Raw genomic sequence first — 16,931 nt, forward strand, 5'->3', positions numbered from 1 at the left:
TGAGAAGATTTTTTTTCATTATGAAAGACAAATTCACATTTTAATAAAATGCAACTGCTAAATTGGAAGAATTGTGCCAGTGTCTGTAGACTGTGCAAAAGGTCTGTTGTGCTTCCACTTAGCAATAAGAAAATAAAAATATTGAGTTAGTATAAGTAGTGGTAGGGAACTTTATGCTGAGTACCTGTGGAAAATGATGCTTGGCTTTTCCCTCAAGTATCAGGCAGTTTGTTTTTTGTTACTTTTGCTTTCTCTAATATTATTATGAAGCAATAGATCTTTGAGGAGCTTGCTAGGTTACATTTTCATAAACTGCAGTCCTGCATTTCATCATGTGGAACTGAAGTTTGGAACTATGTTACCTAATGAGTTGTATTTCTGCTTTTGTTTCTCACCAGCTCAGCAGCACCATCCCTTCACTGTTTCTTTGTGTTCAGAATTTAAAAATGGCCTCTCAGCAAAAATCTTTTGTATCTACCTTTTTATGGCTTTGTAAAAAATTTTGCCTGGCTTGTTTTCATATTGTGAGTATTTATCCTCAGGTAAACTGACTAACATCTATTTGCCAGCAGTGTACAAAGGTAGTGTAAAATAAGTAGTAGATTTCCACACTGCTGTAGATCTTCAAGCATCAATAAATATCTTTTGAAGTAACCCCAGCCAAACCTAAAAAATAAACAAAACAGACACAAACAAAGGTACAAATCCTCTATAAATTTGGTCAGATTAAATGATTAGTGTGACCTGGTCTATACCTAGTCTTTGGCTTTGTGGCAGTGGGTTCCAGAATCAAGGGATCTTGGCTGCTGTAGCAGTAATTCAGGTGTGTTATCAGGAGTGTTATTCAGGAGCAGGGTCACTGCTGCAGGGCAGGGGAGGCTCAGGCAGTGCCTTCTGCTGGGTCCAGAGGCTGCTCAGCCCAAACCTGCAAGAAAACATTTCATGGTGAGCAGCCCACCTCCAGAGTTTGGTGCTGGTCCCTGTCTGACATTAAGACCAGGGCTCTGTTCTCTCTCACCAGCTTTCATCATCAATCTTTGAAACTTTCCTGCTTTTCACATCAGAATTACACATGCTGCTGTCGGGTTGACATGCTTTTGATTTCAGTTGCCCTGTAAAATTCTTGAGAGAGGCATATTTTGTCTGTCAACATTTGCTGTCCAAGTTTTTCCAGAGAAATATAAGTGAAGGTTGTTCAAGAGATAAAAGACTGCATTCACAGTTGTTGGGAAGCAAGTAACAAAACATGTGGTGGTGAAATGTGACTTGAAAGTGGTTGCAGAGTTTGTGTCTGGATATTAGTAAGCAGAGCTTGTTTTATACCACATTTGCTAATATTTATTGCTTTATGTCCTGAATGGAAAAGGGACTCAATTGTGCTTTGTTTAAATTGTTCAGTTGTTGGGAAATTCAGATGTGAGGTCCTGTTCAAGATAGCACCAAGGGGATGATGCACTCAGTGGAAACAGCTGGATGAACACTGGTGGTACAGCTGGGTACTGTGTGTGCACTGCTCAGTCCCACTCCATGAAATGCAGAAAAAAGTAAATCTTCTTACTAGAGATCTCTGTTGTGGCAGTACAGACTGCCACTGGTGCAGTCTCTTGTGCAGAGAAAATTGCTTCATAATGAATTTTCCAAAGAGTATGACTGTATTGGAATTTTAATAAATAACCATTTCCAATTTTTACTGCTGGAAATGACTGTGGGTTTTCCTCTGCAAGAAAAGGGGTAAATAGATTGCAGGCAAACTAATTCTGAAGCATGAGTGATTTCAGTGCTGTGGATTATTCAAGGATTTTTCTTTTTTTTTCTTCTTTTTTTTTTTTTTTTGTACTAGGTGCAGAAGAGTCAACATGTTTTATGATATTTAAAGTTTATATTTGTTGTTTTGTTCTCTGCTGCAGAGATAGCACCATCTTTATGGGGTTGTGATTAAAAGTGCACATTATGCATCAGTAAAGGTTTTATGGCAGATTGGAACCCTGGACAGCTTCCCAAGATCCCCAGACTCTTATTATGTTTTGAGAACTCTGATTATAAGGGCAGAAAATTATCCTGAGCAACAAGCAAGCCATATTCAAACCTGTGGCATATTACCAAGTGCTTGACTGTTCTCTGAGTTTCTCAGAAGCGTGAGAGCTTTTCCCCCTTTTGATGTTTTCCATGTTTTTAATTCAAATACCTTCATGCAAAATAACAGCACTGGTACTTCTAAAAGTGCGTGATCTTGCTTAAAAATCCATCTGAGTGCTGCTTCCTGTCCGTGATGTTTGAGGCACTGAATTTCACCAATTCTAAGTTCTAACTTTAACAAAGGTTTATTTTTCTTTTGAGTGTGTATTGCCTTGCCTCTCCTTTGAATTCAGTCTCTCATCCAAAAATATGAAAGGATGGAAAAAATGCCCCTTTTCAGACATATTTGAAATGTGCTGTTTGCTGTGTAAAATTATAAAAAGTCCTTGGGTCTAAGTGGGTGCCTGGCTGTTGCTGAGGCATTTTTTGTGAAAAAGAGTAATTGTCATTTGAAAGACTAAATGTAATGGCAGAGGGACGTGTACACTGTGTATGGTTTCTCTGCTCTCCTGCATTTTCCACTTGGCTGATTTTTCAGGAACAAAAATGCAAAACCTCATAATTGCAATAGAATTTTTTTCCTTAATAACTCTAGTAGAGGTTTAGCATTGCACATATCGAAAATGCCTGGGGCGTTGTCTTTGGATTTAGGAGTTTTTTGTTTTGTTTTGTGTTCTTAAGCTTTTCAAAATGTGATTAATTGTCAGCTTGTGTGCCAGAATTTAACAGGAGGCCTAGAGAGGAGATCCTGCTGTTTATTGCAGGATCTTTCTTTTTCTATGTGCACTTGTGAGGCTATGGCACTTCTAGAGACAAAACCCCCCCCATGTGTTGGAATAGTTTTTATATAGTAGGGATGGATTTCTACCTGAAGCATTGAGTGTTGGGGTCCATCACTGGAATTAAATACCCAGTCTACAAAAAAAAACACAATCCAAAACAACAAAATCCCTTACTTTTAATAAGCCTAAATATCTGTGTCTTTATGGGGGGAGAACAGTGACTGGCACTGCTGGAAAAAAGACCAACAGGGGCTAAAATTAATATAAAAAACTGTGAATAAATTGCATATCCTTTGCACACAGGTTTTTTTGTTGTTGTTGTTTTGTTTTGTTGGGTTTTTTTTTTTTTGCCTGGATTAGATTGAAAACAGCTTTGCTGTCTTCAGTTGCCACATTTAAATATTTTATGATCACTGTGTCTGGGTGAATTAGGCAATGCAATTTGTATTCTGATTTGCATAGTGTGACTTGATAGGCCAGTAATTAGCTTGGGTACATAATACACAGAGAGTTGGGTGGTTGCTGTTGGTAATTCCAGTGTAGGAGGTGAATCCAAGAAATTTGCTAAAATTTATTTATGCCATTGAGCAACATCCATTTTTGCTTGCATCTTTGCTAACAAGCATAAATTCAGGGGGTTTTCAAACTGATGGTATTTTATCTCTGAGATTTGTCAAGCTGAATTTCTTCTGTTTCTTGTATCTCTTATAATAAAATAAAGCTTAGCACACAGACAAAAAAGATTATTACCATTGGACTCAGCCCAGCTGCAGAGTTTTTAATATCAGAAACAAGACAGAAAATAGCTGCTTACTCCAGCAGGCATATGGAGAAGGACTTAAAATTAATAAAAACTATTTTGGATAATAAAGCAAGCAAATGTGTCTTTCTGTACTAATAAGAAGGAGGTGATCAGTTGCATAATATGTTCCTTATAGCTTCTTTTCTGACAACATTCATTCTAATGTAGCATTAAGCAATATTGTCAAAGGTGCTGAATCTGCTCTGTTTCTTACAGCTCACACTCCAGACAACAGCTTCCTTGGATTTGTGGTAGAGCAGCATCTGAATTCCAGTGACATTAAACACATTAATGACATCAAAAGGCAGAATCAATCTCTCGTTTATGGCAAAGTAGATAATTTCTGGAAGGTGAGTTTTTTATACTCATATACTTGAGTAAATTTATGTTGATTGATAAAATAAAGTATAATTTGAAATTTGAAAGTTTCCCATCTGTCTAAACCCATTAAATTCTATTTCTGGAAACAAATGCATTTGAATAATTAAACTGAACATTTTGAAGTCTTTCTGTTAGAGAAACTTCTGTCTAGATTGATATGGGTCCTTTGCTATTTCTGAACACTTTTTTGGTAGACTAAAAAAATATAGTCTTAATGTCACAATAATTTTAGAAAATGCAGAAGGCTGGTAAACATAATGTAGAATTTAAGGTGTGAATTTTCATTAATCATAAGCAAACCTGTCTTTCAATTGCTTCTGTTCTTATATCTACAACAAAAAATGGGCTGCATTTTGAGATGGAAAGGCAGTATCACTAAAGGCTTTAAAAGTGTGCAGTCTCATTTTATATCCCTGTAATAACATTGGAGTTTTGTTTCTTTAATATTACCATTATTGTATTTTCTCTCATCTGCAGATGAGAACAGCAGAATAACAACACCAATGGTGATGTTTTCACTAAATTAAAGTATATTGTGTTTTAAAGTCATAATGGTCCTCTTTTTTTCAGCCATTATCCTTTTCTGTGGCTCCTTCTTCCAGGCTGACACACCTGGGAAAAGTGCACCTCATGCACTTTTCAAGGAGATTACTTACTAGTAACTGGATTTCTTCCAAGTTACCTCCACCTCTGTGTGCCCAAATATTCTGTATGCCCATATCCTCCTTATCATGGGCTGTTTAAGACAAAAACTTGGCTTTTTGGGAAAAAACACCCAGTCTTGATTTTTAAACAGCACACAATGGAAAAGCCCACTGTTTCTTCAGGTGAAGTCCTCCAGTAATTGCCTTTTCTTTTAAGACTTTACATTATTTCTGATACAGATTTCCATATGGTTGTTTCCAGTCTTAGCAGCAGCTATAAACTTTCTCAACAGGTCTGATGATGTTTCTGTTCTGTTGCCCTGTAGGAATATATAGGTTGAGGTCAAAGTAACTCACAGTCATCTCCTGAAAATCCTATATATGCTGAGCCCCCGAGAGCTTTGTGCTTTCTAATCCTTAAGAGTTTTCACATGTCTGTTTTCTCTGAACCTGCTCAAGATAATTCACATTCCTCTTGAAAAGTGAGTGTTTGCAAAGGGCATGTGGGTCATACCAGCATCAAATCAAAAAGGAAATGCTGTCTCATTTTTAGACAGGTCCCCTTTTCACCATTAGGAACTCTCAGCCAAGACCTTTGTATTATTTTTTAAAGTGCTGCTTTTCAAGTCACTGCTGTATTTTATCAGTATTTCCTATCTTGTTTTTTCCAAGATGTTTGATTTGGTATCTGGCCATATTAAAATGTGTTCTGTGTGCTGGTAACATCGAGCAGATTAAAGCTGTAACTTGCAGATTGTAACTGCAGTCATGCACTCATATATAAAGTGCAAATCACTGCAGATAGGCTTTGAATCAGTTACAGTGTGGGATTCCTTATCTGGAGTGATAAAATCCATTCTTGTGATCAAGAGAAAGGCTGAACTAATCTTGTGTCTGTGTAATTTGCTTATTTCACGTTTCTTTCATTTTCCCTGTTCAGTGCTCTTTTCATCTGCCACCACGGCTTGTATGGAACCAGACTAATCTATTTATCCTGCTCCTGTTCTTTCTGCTGAACATGGCCAATTAATGAGAAGTGTAATCTGCACAGAGTACATGTGGCACTGGTGGGGCTGATCATTCATTAGAGGAGCACAGTGGGGAGGGGACAGCGTTCTTGTCCCCAGACTTTGATGCTTTTGGGAATCAATTATTTATTTTAAACCAAGCAAATTATTTAAATAAACAAAACATTGTTTATTTTAAACCAAGTGGGGCTGAGGTGTGCACAGGACCTCTTCACCCTGGGGCTGTATAAACCACCATGGCTTTCCATAGCCATGGATGTGGGTTCTTCTGTGTGCCTGAGCCCAGTGACATCCATCCCATCCCATCCCACAGTGGCCAAGTCTGGGAGCATCACCTGAGCTCAGGAGGGATGTGTGGTGCTGTGGTGCAGAGTGTAAGACAAATCTGCTTTGTTACCCTCTGATAACTAAATCCACCCTAGGTGGGTTGAGGATAATAATTAGGAGGCTCTAAAGAATTTTGCCACATTTCTAAAGGTTATCTTTAGAGGTAAGCTATGAAGGGCAGCATTTACCAAGTTTTGGGAAAGTGTTTGTTGGGATAAGAGGTTTGGGGTTTTGTCTGGGATTTTTGGCAGTACTAAGGAGTAAAAAGAGTCCTATCTATGCCAAAGTGGGGTGGAAAAAACGGAATTGATAAAATGTATGTGAAACCCATAATGCTCTCCATTATCAAAATTTGCTTTAATTACAGACCATTTCAACTAAAAGAGAATGTTTGAAGCCTTTCATGTTGTCTTAGCTCAGGTTTCTAAGTCTTTTCTTTGTTCTTCTTCCTGCAATTTACTGTTGTACTCTCCCACTAATTTGACCCTTAATCCTAAAGAAAGTAAAATTTATTTTCTAGTACTTGCTATTTCTTTCTTTTCTTGGTTTTTTTTTGAGTTGCTGTTAGAGAAGTCAGAAGGTTGCTTGTATCCGAAAATAGGCATCAATGCATAACATAAGTATATGATGACTGCTTTAGTATTTTATTGTAGTCTAATGGAGCAAATATTGAAAATATATGTATATTTAGAGGCAAAATAATGTGTGAGTTTCTTACTAATGGCGCTTGAAAAGCTAGGCATTCTTCTTAAATATCTACTGCCTGCATAGCAACTTGGAGCTGCATTAGAAATGGTTACCTTTAGCTTGTTCTCAATGGGAAAGCACATCACTGAGGCTGTTCACACTAAAGTTCCCTTTATAGCTCCAGGGAACGTGTGATGAAATGTAATTTCCCCATCATACACCCTCTTGTATAGAGTGGGAGGAAAGTCCCTTCCTTCTGGTCTGTTTTTGTACTTCACATTTAGGATTGTACTTTGGATAAATATTTCATTTCAACTTTTAAACTAAAAGAAAAATAAGTAAAGGGACAGAAGTTCCTTCTCAGCTTTTCTCCCACATGGTCACTGCAGTCACAAACTTGTCTTGTGGTTCTATTCTGTGTTCCTCTCAATGTGCAGCAGCACTGGGGGCTTATCAATTGATCAAAATTGATCAATTGATCAATTTGAGCTCTAGGCTCAAACCCGAGAGCCTGCACTAGGGGCACTGTCCTGCACTATGCCACAAATCTAACAAATTGGAATGAGCCAGACACTTTACCTCAACAACATTTCTGAAATTCACCATTTCCTTCTGAGAGCAGTATGGATCATAAACAAGTCAGTCAAAAAATGAGTGCAGTAAATAAGCATACAACTTTAAAGGCTTATTCTTTAACATACATTATGAAAATTAGAGTTTATATTATGAATGAAGAAAAAAAATCTACTTTTTTTCATGGATATTTGCCTGCCAGTGATCAGTTTCTCACTTTGCAGAACTCTTCAGCAGCAAAATGAATTGCTGAGGTCTCGCAGTACTGATTAACAGAATCATCTACTGTTACTTGGTTAGCACAAGACCAACACAACCTTTTCTTCCTCTGGTCCCACTTCCTATTTCCATCTGTATCCCTTCACTTTTCTCCTTCAGCACTTATAGTGAACAAGGATGTCTCCTTGGCTCTGGAAATTTCCATTCAAAGGGCAGGAAATTGCTGATCAGGTGTTGCTGTGCATTGAATGACAATGAAATTGTCAAATCTTGGGAAAACCTCTTGGGAAAACTTTTTTTTGTGTTTAAAAAGCCCCAAACCTTCATGGATGAAAAAGATGAGGATAGGGGAGTGGATAAGGTTCTTCAAGCTCTGCCAGAAATCCTAAACCTTCCCTGAGGTGTTTTGCTCATTCCTTGTGCAGCATTTATATATGTGCCAATGTGTGTTTTATTCAGAGATAAATGGTGCCTAAAAAAGATACTATAAATGGACATTCAGGAAGAGCAAGAACATGGCAAAGTTATATAATACTTCCCTTGCAAATTCTCTCTCATTCCAGCTTTTTTAATTCAGTGTATTTCCTGAATCTGTTTCTCTGTTGATAAACTGTCTGTTCACACATTATTGAGATCTCAGTAAGAGGTGATTTCAAAGTGTTTGATCATGAACCTGTGCAAACTTGGCTTTGCCTCTGCAGCTTTTTCTGTCATTGAGTCCCTCAAATTTATGACCTGTTGCAGGGGAAATAGTTAATTTTAGTTAATAGTTAATTTTCCTAAACCTGCCCCCTGTGTGCTTTGTTTGGATTTCTTTGTATAGGACATTTTGAATAGTCAGTCACTATTCACGTTCTTTATGCCAACTATGGATTTGTAAACCTCCCTCATTCTGACAAGTTGTCTTTTTCAAACTGAGGAATTGTTAAAGCATTTCTTGCAGATTTCTGTGTGTAACAGTGGAAACTGTCCTGTCTTGGATCCTTCTTACCCCTCTCAGAACACTGTCCAATGTTTTCAGCTTCTTTTTGAGAAAATGGACCAGAAATGCAGCGGTGTGTGAGGAGGGAGAGAAAGAATGGTTTTTACACAATAGTTCAATAATATTCTCTTTATTTCTGGATTTCTTTCCAAAAAATTTCTATCATTTACTTGGTTGGTGAGTGGACTGACTGCTACTGAACAATGGACTGATTTTTTTCATGGGCCATAATCATGTGTTGCTACAATGCAAAGTCTTCATTCTTGAGTGACACTGGTTGGCTCAGGGGTTTCTTTCCACACTTGAAGTGAGGACTGGTTTTCAATATTTCTGTCACTTTAGTGAAGTTACCAAACAGGTTTTGTTTCTGTGAGAAGAAGTCTATGCAGCAGTAGGGGAAGATGGTGGAAAATACTTTCAACTTCAGCACATTATTATTATATTATGCCCATATTCATGGTTAATGCTGAGTTTTGTACCATGCAGTGCTTAGTACAAATGCTAGAGATTAATGTGGCCTTGTGTTAACTCCCTGTGTCTGAGACTTACTAGTCTTGTGCCAGCTAATGCCTCCTTGTTTACTTGTATTAGTGATGAATGTGTACTGGCTGCTGTCTTAGTTTTGAGAACAAGGATTGTGTGTTTGAGAAAAGGAGGATAAGAGAAGTACATTATGACTTGGTGACATATTTGAGATACTCTCAAGGAGAAAAAATTCAGCAAAAGAGCCAGAACCATATCAAACAAGTCCATAGCAGTAATTAGCACATGTGCATGTATTCAGGAAGTGTGATGAATATGCATTAATTTCAGGAATATAGCCTGGTCTCTTAAGTTATTGAGCATGCATGCTTTTGAGAGAATTTCCCATGCATCCAGTGCTGCTAATAAAGTAATGTCAGCTTTCTAACCTGACTAATTGGTTGGAGAGTTTATTTCCTAGGTTTTTGTGACAGAATTTATCAGATGGTCTCTTTTCTAGTCTCTCTGTCCCTTAGATTACTGAGGGGGCTTTTTCAAAAGCTTTAAAACCCTAGGTGTTCAATATTAGCATTTTCATCCAACATTTTGAAGTTAGTTTGGGTTTTGTTGCTGTGAATAATGACAGCTTACTTGTGTCACTTCTCTGTTCTCTTTCACATAATGACTGTTCGTTCACAAGAGTGATTCCCAATCTCTCCCCAAGAGTTTTAATTCCTTTAAGAACTCCAGAGAATTCCTACAAGCTGATTGTCTTCTTTAGAAAATGCTACCAGTTTGGTGAGAGAGGATTTCCTTGGACAGGAAGAATTGTCATTTTGATGGGTTTATGTGGTTACATAGTTAACTCTTTATTTACATTTCAGATTACTTGGTCAGTGTAGAATTCGTACTTACTAGTCGTGAATCACTGAATCTTCTCCACATCCATTTATGGATTCAGGGCAAATTCAGATTTATAAATTTGAAAGTTTCATATTTGACTTTGAGGAGACTTAATCTACTCTTTGTGAGTAAAACACTGTATGCATTTTAATCTCTTACTATTCCCCAGCCTTTGTGCACTGCTAGACAGGATTTTCATTATTCAGGCATGTCTTGAGAAGTCTTTGAGAGGGTGACAGTTCTCGAGCAGAGATTATGTTTGTGTCACAATCTTGATTGTCATACATTGCATGTACACTGAATTTTGGCTTACTTTTGACTTGACACTTCTACAGATAAGCACTCAGATGATGGAACTTCTCTACAGTATGCATTTAGTTCTTTACAGTATGCATTTAGGATACACAAAGATGTATCCCAGTACTTGCTTTTCTGAATTACATTTGTCAAGCTTTATAAAACCATTCCCTTCTGAATCTTTCAATGCAAGGAAGTGAGGCTGGATATATGGGCTGTTTTACATATGTTTTGTAGTCTGAACTTTCAAGCCATAAAGCAGCTGAGGACTCTGAATCAAACTCTTCTGTAATGCAGCTGGCCTGTAGTGACGCTTGATTTCATTGAGTGCTGAAATTTTTGTGTTCTGTGAGGGTACCCAAATGGTCCAAAATTGCAAAATACTGTCATTACCTTAGATTGGCAAACTGTTGATAAAGCAGAGTTGTTAATTGCCACCAGCTACTACATTGAGAAAACTAAAACCAGAGTTTAGTTCTTGATAAATTGTGTTTCCACCAATATTTTTGTAGCTTTTATTTTTAAATTTTTTACCCACCAAACTTAAAATTTCACCTCTTCATACGGTGTCTTGTTGTCAATATTGTCCTAGGGAAAGACTTATCAAACAGTTGTCACTTGATTTCTTTGGTGAGAAAGGCTTTATCATGATGCTTTTAAAAGTAGGTGGAAGTGATTGATGAACAGTAATAGCAGTTCTACAGTCAGTGATCAACAAACAGTACTTTTCTGAATGGCATATTTATTTTAGCTGCTGAAAAATTGTTTCAGAAAAGGTTTGTGTAGCTGTTACTTAGTGTTGCATTTCCATTTTGATTCTGGGGAGAAGTAATTTGCCTCTTTTAAAATGTGACTATCTTCCATCCTCTAAGTCTAGGTTTGCAGTGGGGGCAGCAGGGTGAGCAGTGCAGCCTGACACAAACTGCAGAGGATGTCAAGTTTGCATCAGTCCCCAGCAGCTCATGATCTTGTCTCTTTGAATCCATCTTGGAGAAAGTAAAGTTCAAGTGGTTTAAGATAAAAGAATAATTGCTCCCAAGTGAGCAACTCAAAAACCAGATAAATAGTTGAAGGAATGTTAGTATTTTGTTTGCAATTCACATTTCTTGCTTTATTTACATGTAGCCTCTCTAATTATAAATGCCATTTTTGCACTCTCTCATTTTCTAATTCACCCTTTTTAATGTCTAGAATTTGATTATGTGTCCTGATCATTTTTCTGAGGTGGCTTCCTAGAATATATACTTTTATGATCCAAAATAACACTTGTCTGCAAGGAACGTGGAAATTCAGGACTACTTAATGGCAAAAGGAGACAAATGTTAGTGAGCTTTAGGTAAAGTATAAGGTGCTAATAGTACTTTTATGGTACTTTGTAGATGATTATGAAAGCAATTGGTTTTGACTCAAAAGTAAGTAAGGAAATAAAAGAGTGAGATTTTTGTTGGATAAAGTATCCATTCATTTGGATAAGAAATGTTTTATTTATGGTTTTAGACTCTGAATTGGGAAAGAAGTTGATTATATGCCTAAGTACTATTCCCAGTTTTGACTGTGCATGGTTAATGTCATTTTTAAATAGCTAAGTAGTCTGTAAAAGGTTTGTAAAATTGTCATTGCAATCTTGAAAAGAAGTGCAATTTTAGGTAATCTTAGTTTTGATCTTTCTAGCTGCTTGTTGCTCAGGTTTTTTTTTTGAGTTAGAGTGCATTTGTGTCGCCAGGGTTTGTGTCATGAGCCAGTAAAGTCTGAGGCAATGCCTTGATGTTGTGGCCACAGGTGGATGGTGTCAGTAGCACCTGCTGCTTCTCTTCCATTCAGAACCCTGAACACTCCAGAGTTCTGGATGTGTTAAAAGCCAGGCAGGCAGGTTGAAGGTGTCCTTTGGAAACAAGACCAGGCCACTCCTTTTATATTTCTCATCCTCATTTCCAAAGAACTTCTAAATGGATTTTCTTTTGACAAAGTGTACAAGTTTCCCACAGTTTGTAATTGTGGTATTTTAGCAATTACATGAGGAACATCTCTTAGAGAGCAATTCAAATTCAAAGTAAAAAATGGAACAAGCTTTTAGTTTTTTGAATAACTTGTGTTAATTAATAACAAGAGCAGCCAGAAGAACAAGAAAGCATCTTTGTCTTTATCTGTTGGCTGTTTTAGGTAACACTTTTCCCAGGACAGTGTCTGGCTGGTGCAGCCTTGGCAGAGCTGCCAGAACATTCAGGGGTGGCTCAGCCCATCCTGCCCAGCACCAGCAGAGCAGACTGAAGGGAGAAGCCACTGTCACACACATTAAACACCCTCTGCAGCAATTAATTCAGCAAGGAAAGATGTAAGAAGTAGCACTCATCACCTAGGTGTGACATCCGCTCCTTCAGGGTTGGAAAAGACAGGATTTTCATCAGTCTACTTCATCCTTTGAATGAACTTCAGTAAAATTGTTGGCCAGCTTTCACACAGGGCTGTGGAGGAACTGTGCACAGAATTTACATGACAAAAATAGTGAGTGAAAGTAGAATTGGTAAAAACTCACTTGCTGCCAAGAAGAGCAACTTGTTGCCTGATTTTAGAGCTATTACTACGACTATGTGCAAATATTGAGGGAAAGTCTTCTGATCTGTGTTGCAGACTACGTGTAAATACAGTCTTCAGCTAATTGCCTTGGAATGCCAGTAGTCTTCAAAACTCAAAAAAACATATGGCATTGAAAATTTAAGTAAATCTTGTGTGCAAACTAGGATGGTGTACTAGGTTGTTTTTTGGGGGTTTTTTTTTGTTTTGTTTTGTTTTGTTTTTTTTTAATGCAACATTAAAGCCATTGCTCTTCTCTGGGTCTTTTCCAAAATGCTTTTAAAGATTCAGGTAGGCAGAACATTTGTAGGTCTCTCATGGAACTCCAACACTGGTATTTAGATAAAGGGGGTGTTCAGTTATTCAGTTGGCAAGACTGCATCTTACTAAGGTGACATTCACCTTTTTTTCACAGAGAAGAGAATTATTTTGCATCTTTGACCAAAACAGTGAAAATGTGATATTTCAAAATGGGTTTTTAGTATTTTTAGGCCAAGTATTTTTTCAGCATACTGAGATTACAGCTGTCTGATAAAGCCCTGGCTTGTGTCCAATTAGAAATTAAGAGGGTCTTGGTATTGATTTCTTTATACCTTGACTTTAAATGAAAAAGCTGCAGTTTTCTTCTAGTTTAGTAGAAAACCAAACTAATAATGTAAAGATCAAACATTTTAGAAATCAAATAGGAATGAGTGAACTTCTTTCCCTGGCTTTTGTGATACAGGAGATTGAAAAGCCAACTCTGATTAAATATTGCTGCTTCAAATTTGTAACGACTAAAAATGTTTTTTCCTTGCTATTACAGGATAAGAAGGCTTATCTGGATGTCATCCACACCTACATGGAGGTCCATGGAACTGTTCATGGGACAAGCACCATGTACATTCCTGGCTATGTCAAGAACCATGGAATACTCAGTGGAAGGGATTTGCAGTTTCTGCTGAGGGAAACCAAAGTAAGTTTGTCAAGCAGGAGTGGTGGCAAAAAATATCTCCAAGTAGAGGGTGTCTGAAGTGCCTGCATTTCACCTCCTATGAATAAGCTCCTAATTTAAAAGCACTGGGAAAAAAATATCATGTGTAAAGGAGCTTAAGTTGTGTTCTGTGTGCCAAGAATACATTTTTCATCATGTCTGTCTGGTGGATTGACAGCTCATATTAGAAAATTGGGATGACAACCTACAGTCCCATTTAACAACCAGCTCGAGAAACGGGGATAAATGCATTTTTCATTTTCTTGAATGTGATATTCAGCTCAAGGAGATTATCAGCTGAGAATATGCTCTGTTTTACATCCCTGAGGTCAAGGTTAGGTAACATCCAAAAGCTGCCCAGCCACGTGCTTGCTGTGGCCTCCCAGTGGCTTTAACCCAGAGCAGCCCTGCTCTCAGGGAGGAGAGCAAAGCTGCCCTTCCTTCATTTGCCATTCATGTCCTTCCCTGCCTCAGCTGTGCTCAGAGAGTGGCACAGGAGTGGTTTTTGTGATGTGCTTTGCCTGTGGCCCAGAGTCAAGGCAACTCAAGATGAGGGACAGGATATACATGGAATAAACATTTGTCCCCACAGTTTTGTTGGGATTCTCTGCCCTTCCCATCGTCTTTGTGGCACTCTGTAGCATTAAAACGCTTCACTAGATTACATTTAAATAGGATGTTTACCTTCAAGTTGGTGAAAGAAGGGAGTTGTGTGTTTAACATTAGCAGAAACTGTGGAAGTGCACCACTGCTGACAGTTTCTTGCTGTGCAATTCCACAGAAAAATCTCTTAAAAAAAAAAGGAAAAGAAAAAAACAAGCACCTCTTAGGCTTCCCACACAATTGCAGAGATCTCCTTTTTGAAGTACTTGGGAAAATGATGGTAATTTGACATCTCTGTGTGACAGCTGTTGGTAAATTATGAGTTTTTAAATACAACCACTGTGTGTATGTGCTTGATGCATGCAGATACACATAATGTTGCATATTAAAAAGTCAACATTTGCTTTCGTAATAGATAATCTGAGATTACACAGCTTTTGCCTTTGTGGAGTATGAAATCCCTGTGTTCATCATAATGTGGGAAGAATATTGTATATTGTCTTGTAATAGCCCCAGGCATGAACAGTGACTACCTCCTAAAAAAACATGTGTTCAATTCACTGAAATAGTAAAATAAGCAAATGGACTTTCTATAGAATTACTGAGGTCCCTATACAAGTACCAGTTCATGATAATAGTTATGTTTAACTAAGACTTTCTCTCATTTTTTATCAGCCATCTTGCATGGATCACATTAAAAAGCTTGCTTTTCAGTATTAACTAGATGTCTGATCTAGTTGGTATTGGTTATATTTGCTGTGCTCTAAGATGCAATGTAAAGTCACATTCAATTTAGGACAAACTCAAGTTGATACCTACACGTTGCAGTTTACTTGTATGGATTTTGTGACACAGGAGGGAGCAGGCTACTTCCACTCAGATTTTGGGCAGTAATTGCAACATCAGATGGAGGAGACTGTTGGGATTGTGAAGTGCTCCTGAGATAGAAAATTGCTTATTTTTCACAAAAAGTATCTGGTGAAAAGCATGGATCTGTGCTGTGTTGTTGTCAGAGTCCTGGAGCATTTCAGATTTTAATGATTTTTATTCTGTTGTTGGCCGTTGGTTATGATTAGTTTTTTCTTTCATAACATTGGGGAAAATAATTTTCAGAATTTGCTGCATTTCTTAGTAGATGGTACTGAGAAAATTATTGACGTGTTTCAGAACCCCATAACAGGAAGTCAGGGTTTTAAAAATTACATCTGCAAGCAGTATTTTTATGTGGCTTTGCTGAACTTATGTTAGCAGGTTTGCAACTTTCCTTTTTTATTTTCCTGTTTTATTTTCCTTTTCCTTGCAAATCATTTCCTTTTAAGGAAATGATTTATTTAGAATACAGCCAGGCTAACAAAACTTTGCCCTGATGATAAGCTGTTAATAGTCCATCTGCTTCTCCTAATGCATAAGTATTGTCAGGGAAATGAGAGTGCAGTGTATTTCTGATTTTGCAACAAAATGAAATTAAATATGGCTTATTGCATCATGCATTTTGCTTATTATTCCTGCCTAATACAGTTTCAATATATCTAATTGAGCAGAAAAAGTAAAACAGCAGCATCCTGGCATTGAAAGTGGAAACTGAGATCTCCCATCTCATTTTTTGGACTTTTCAGTTGGAGGGGAATTGGGGTGGCTGGGTTTTTGGGGTTTTTTGGTGGCTGATGCTTTGTATCTCATAGGTAGTCTGGCTGTTCTGCCTCAGCATATGGTTACCTGTCAGTGTTGATCAACAGACACACTTGCTCCAAGTCTTGCTGCCTGTATATTCACAGTTCCAGATTTTAATACTCTTTAAGAGGCAATACTTGAACACAGCTTAGTACAAAACACTCTCGCCTGTCACCAGTGGCCATCTGCTGCCTATGTGGGTCAAATGTGTTTATATCAGATGGATCATGGATTGAATTGCTAAAATAAGTGCAGGTTTCTCACAAAAATCGAGGTGACTTGAAGAGGAGCTTTGTGCCCGGAGGAGCCCCGTGTGTGTGTGCACATGCACACATGCAGTGAAGTTCAAGGACACTTTTTAATCATAATCACTTTATTCACTAGGCAGCATGGCCAGAGTCCCCTAACGAATTTAATTATGAGGTTTTGTCACCAGACCATCCCTGTGCTGCAGGTGTGTGAATAATCAGGGCCAACTCCAGGCTGGGAACCTCTGTGGGTGCAGTGCTTGTCTGGAGCATCGTGAGGAGACAGCAACCTTTGTCCTCAAACTTCCAGAAACCTTCAGATGTGTTGAGACCACGGGCAAGAATGGCCTATCATGGGTTGTGATTTCAGCACTGTGTTAGCAGGTTTTTGTTAGGTCAGCTGACAAATGTTCTGGTTTTCAGAAAGGGAGAGCAAAATAATAATTTAACAAATCACATGGTTCAGCCTAGTCAAAAGTGTCAGCTTATGCTGCACTGCTTCACTTTGCCTTAGACAGCAAAATACCAGTAGGTAAGGGCTCAGCCTGTGATTGTTAATCAGAGCTTTGCATTCCCAAAATGTCTTTGGTCCCTGCAGTAGCTGTAGGACACGGCTATTCCAGGCAGTGTGCAGCTGCCATTTCGTTGTGTGTGTGCTATAAAGCAGCAGATTTCAGAGGGAGGGAGTTCTGCAGGCAGGAG

At 38.0% G+C, this 16,931-nt stretch overlaps 1 protein-coding gene across 3 annotated transcripts in view; it reads left to right on the plus strand.

Annotated features, from left to right (window-relative positions):
- Window positions 1-16,931, plus strand: part of MGAT5 (alpha-1,6-mannosylglycoprotein 6-beta-N-acetylglucosaminyltransferase) — a 111,665-nt gene that overhangs the window by 76,755 nt on the left and 17,979 nt on the right. For all 3 annotated transcript variants that reach the window (XM_030278062.4, XM_072931715.1, XM_072931716.1), the window contains exons 11-12: window positions 3,877-4,010; window positions 13,540-13,689. In XM_030278062.4, the coding sequence (XP_030133922.2) occupies window positions 3,877-4,010; window positions 13,540-13,689 (284 nt within the window). The remainder of the gene's footprint in view (window positions 1-3,876; window positions 4,011-13,539; window positions 13,690-16,931) is intronic.

Source organism: Taeniopygia guttata, chromosome 7 (genome assembly GCF_048771995.1).
Source record: "Taeniopygia guttata chromosome 7, bTaeGut7.mat, whole genome shotgun sequence".
Classification (NCBI taxonomy): domain Eukaryota; kingdom Metazoa; phylum Chordata; class Aves; order Passeriformes; family Estrildidae; genus Taeniopygia; species Taeniopygia guttata.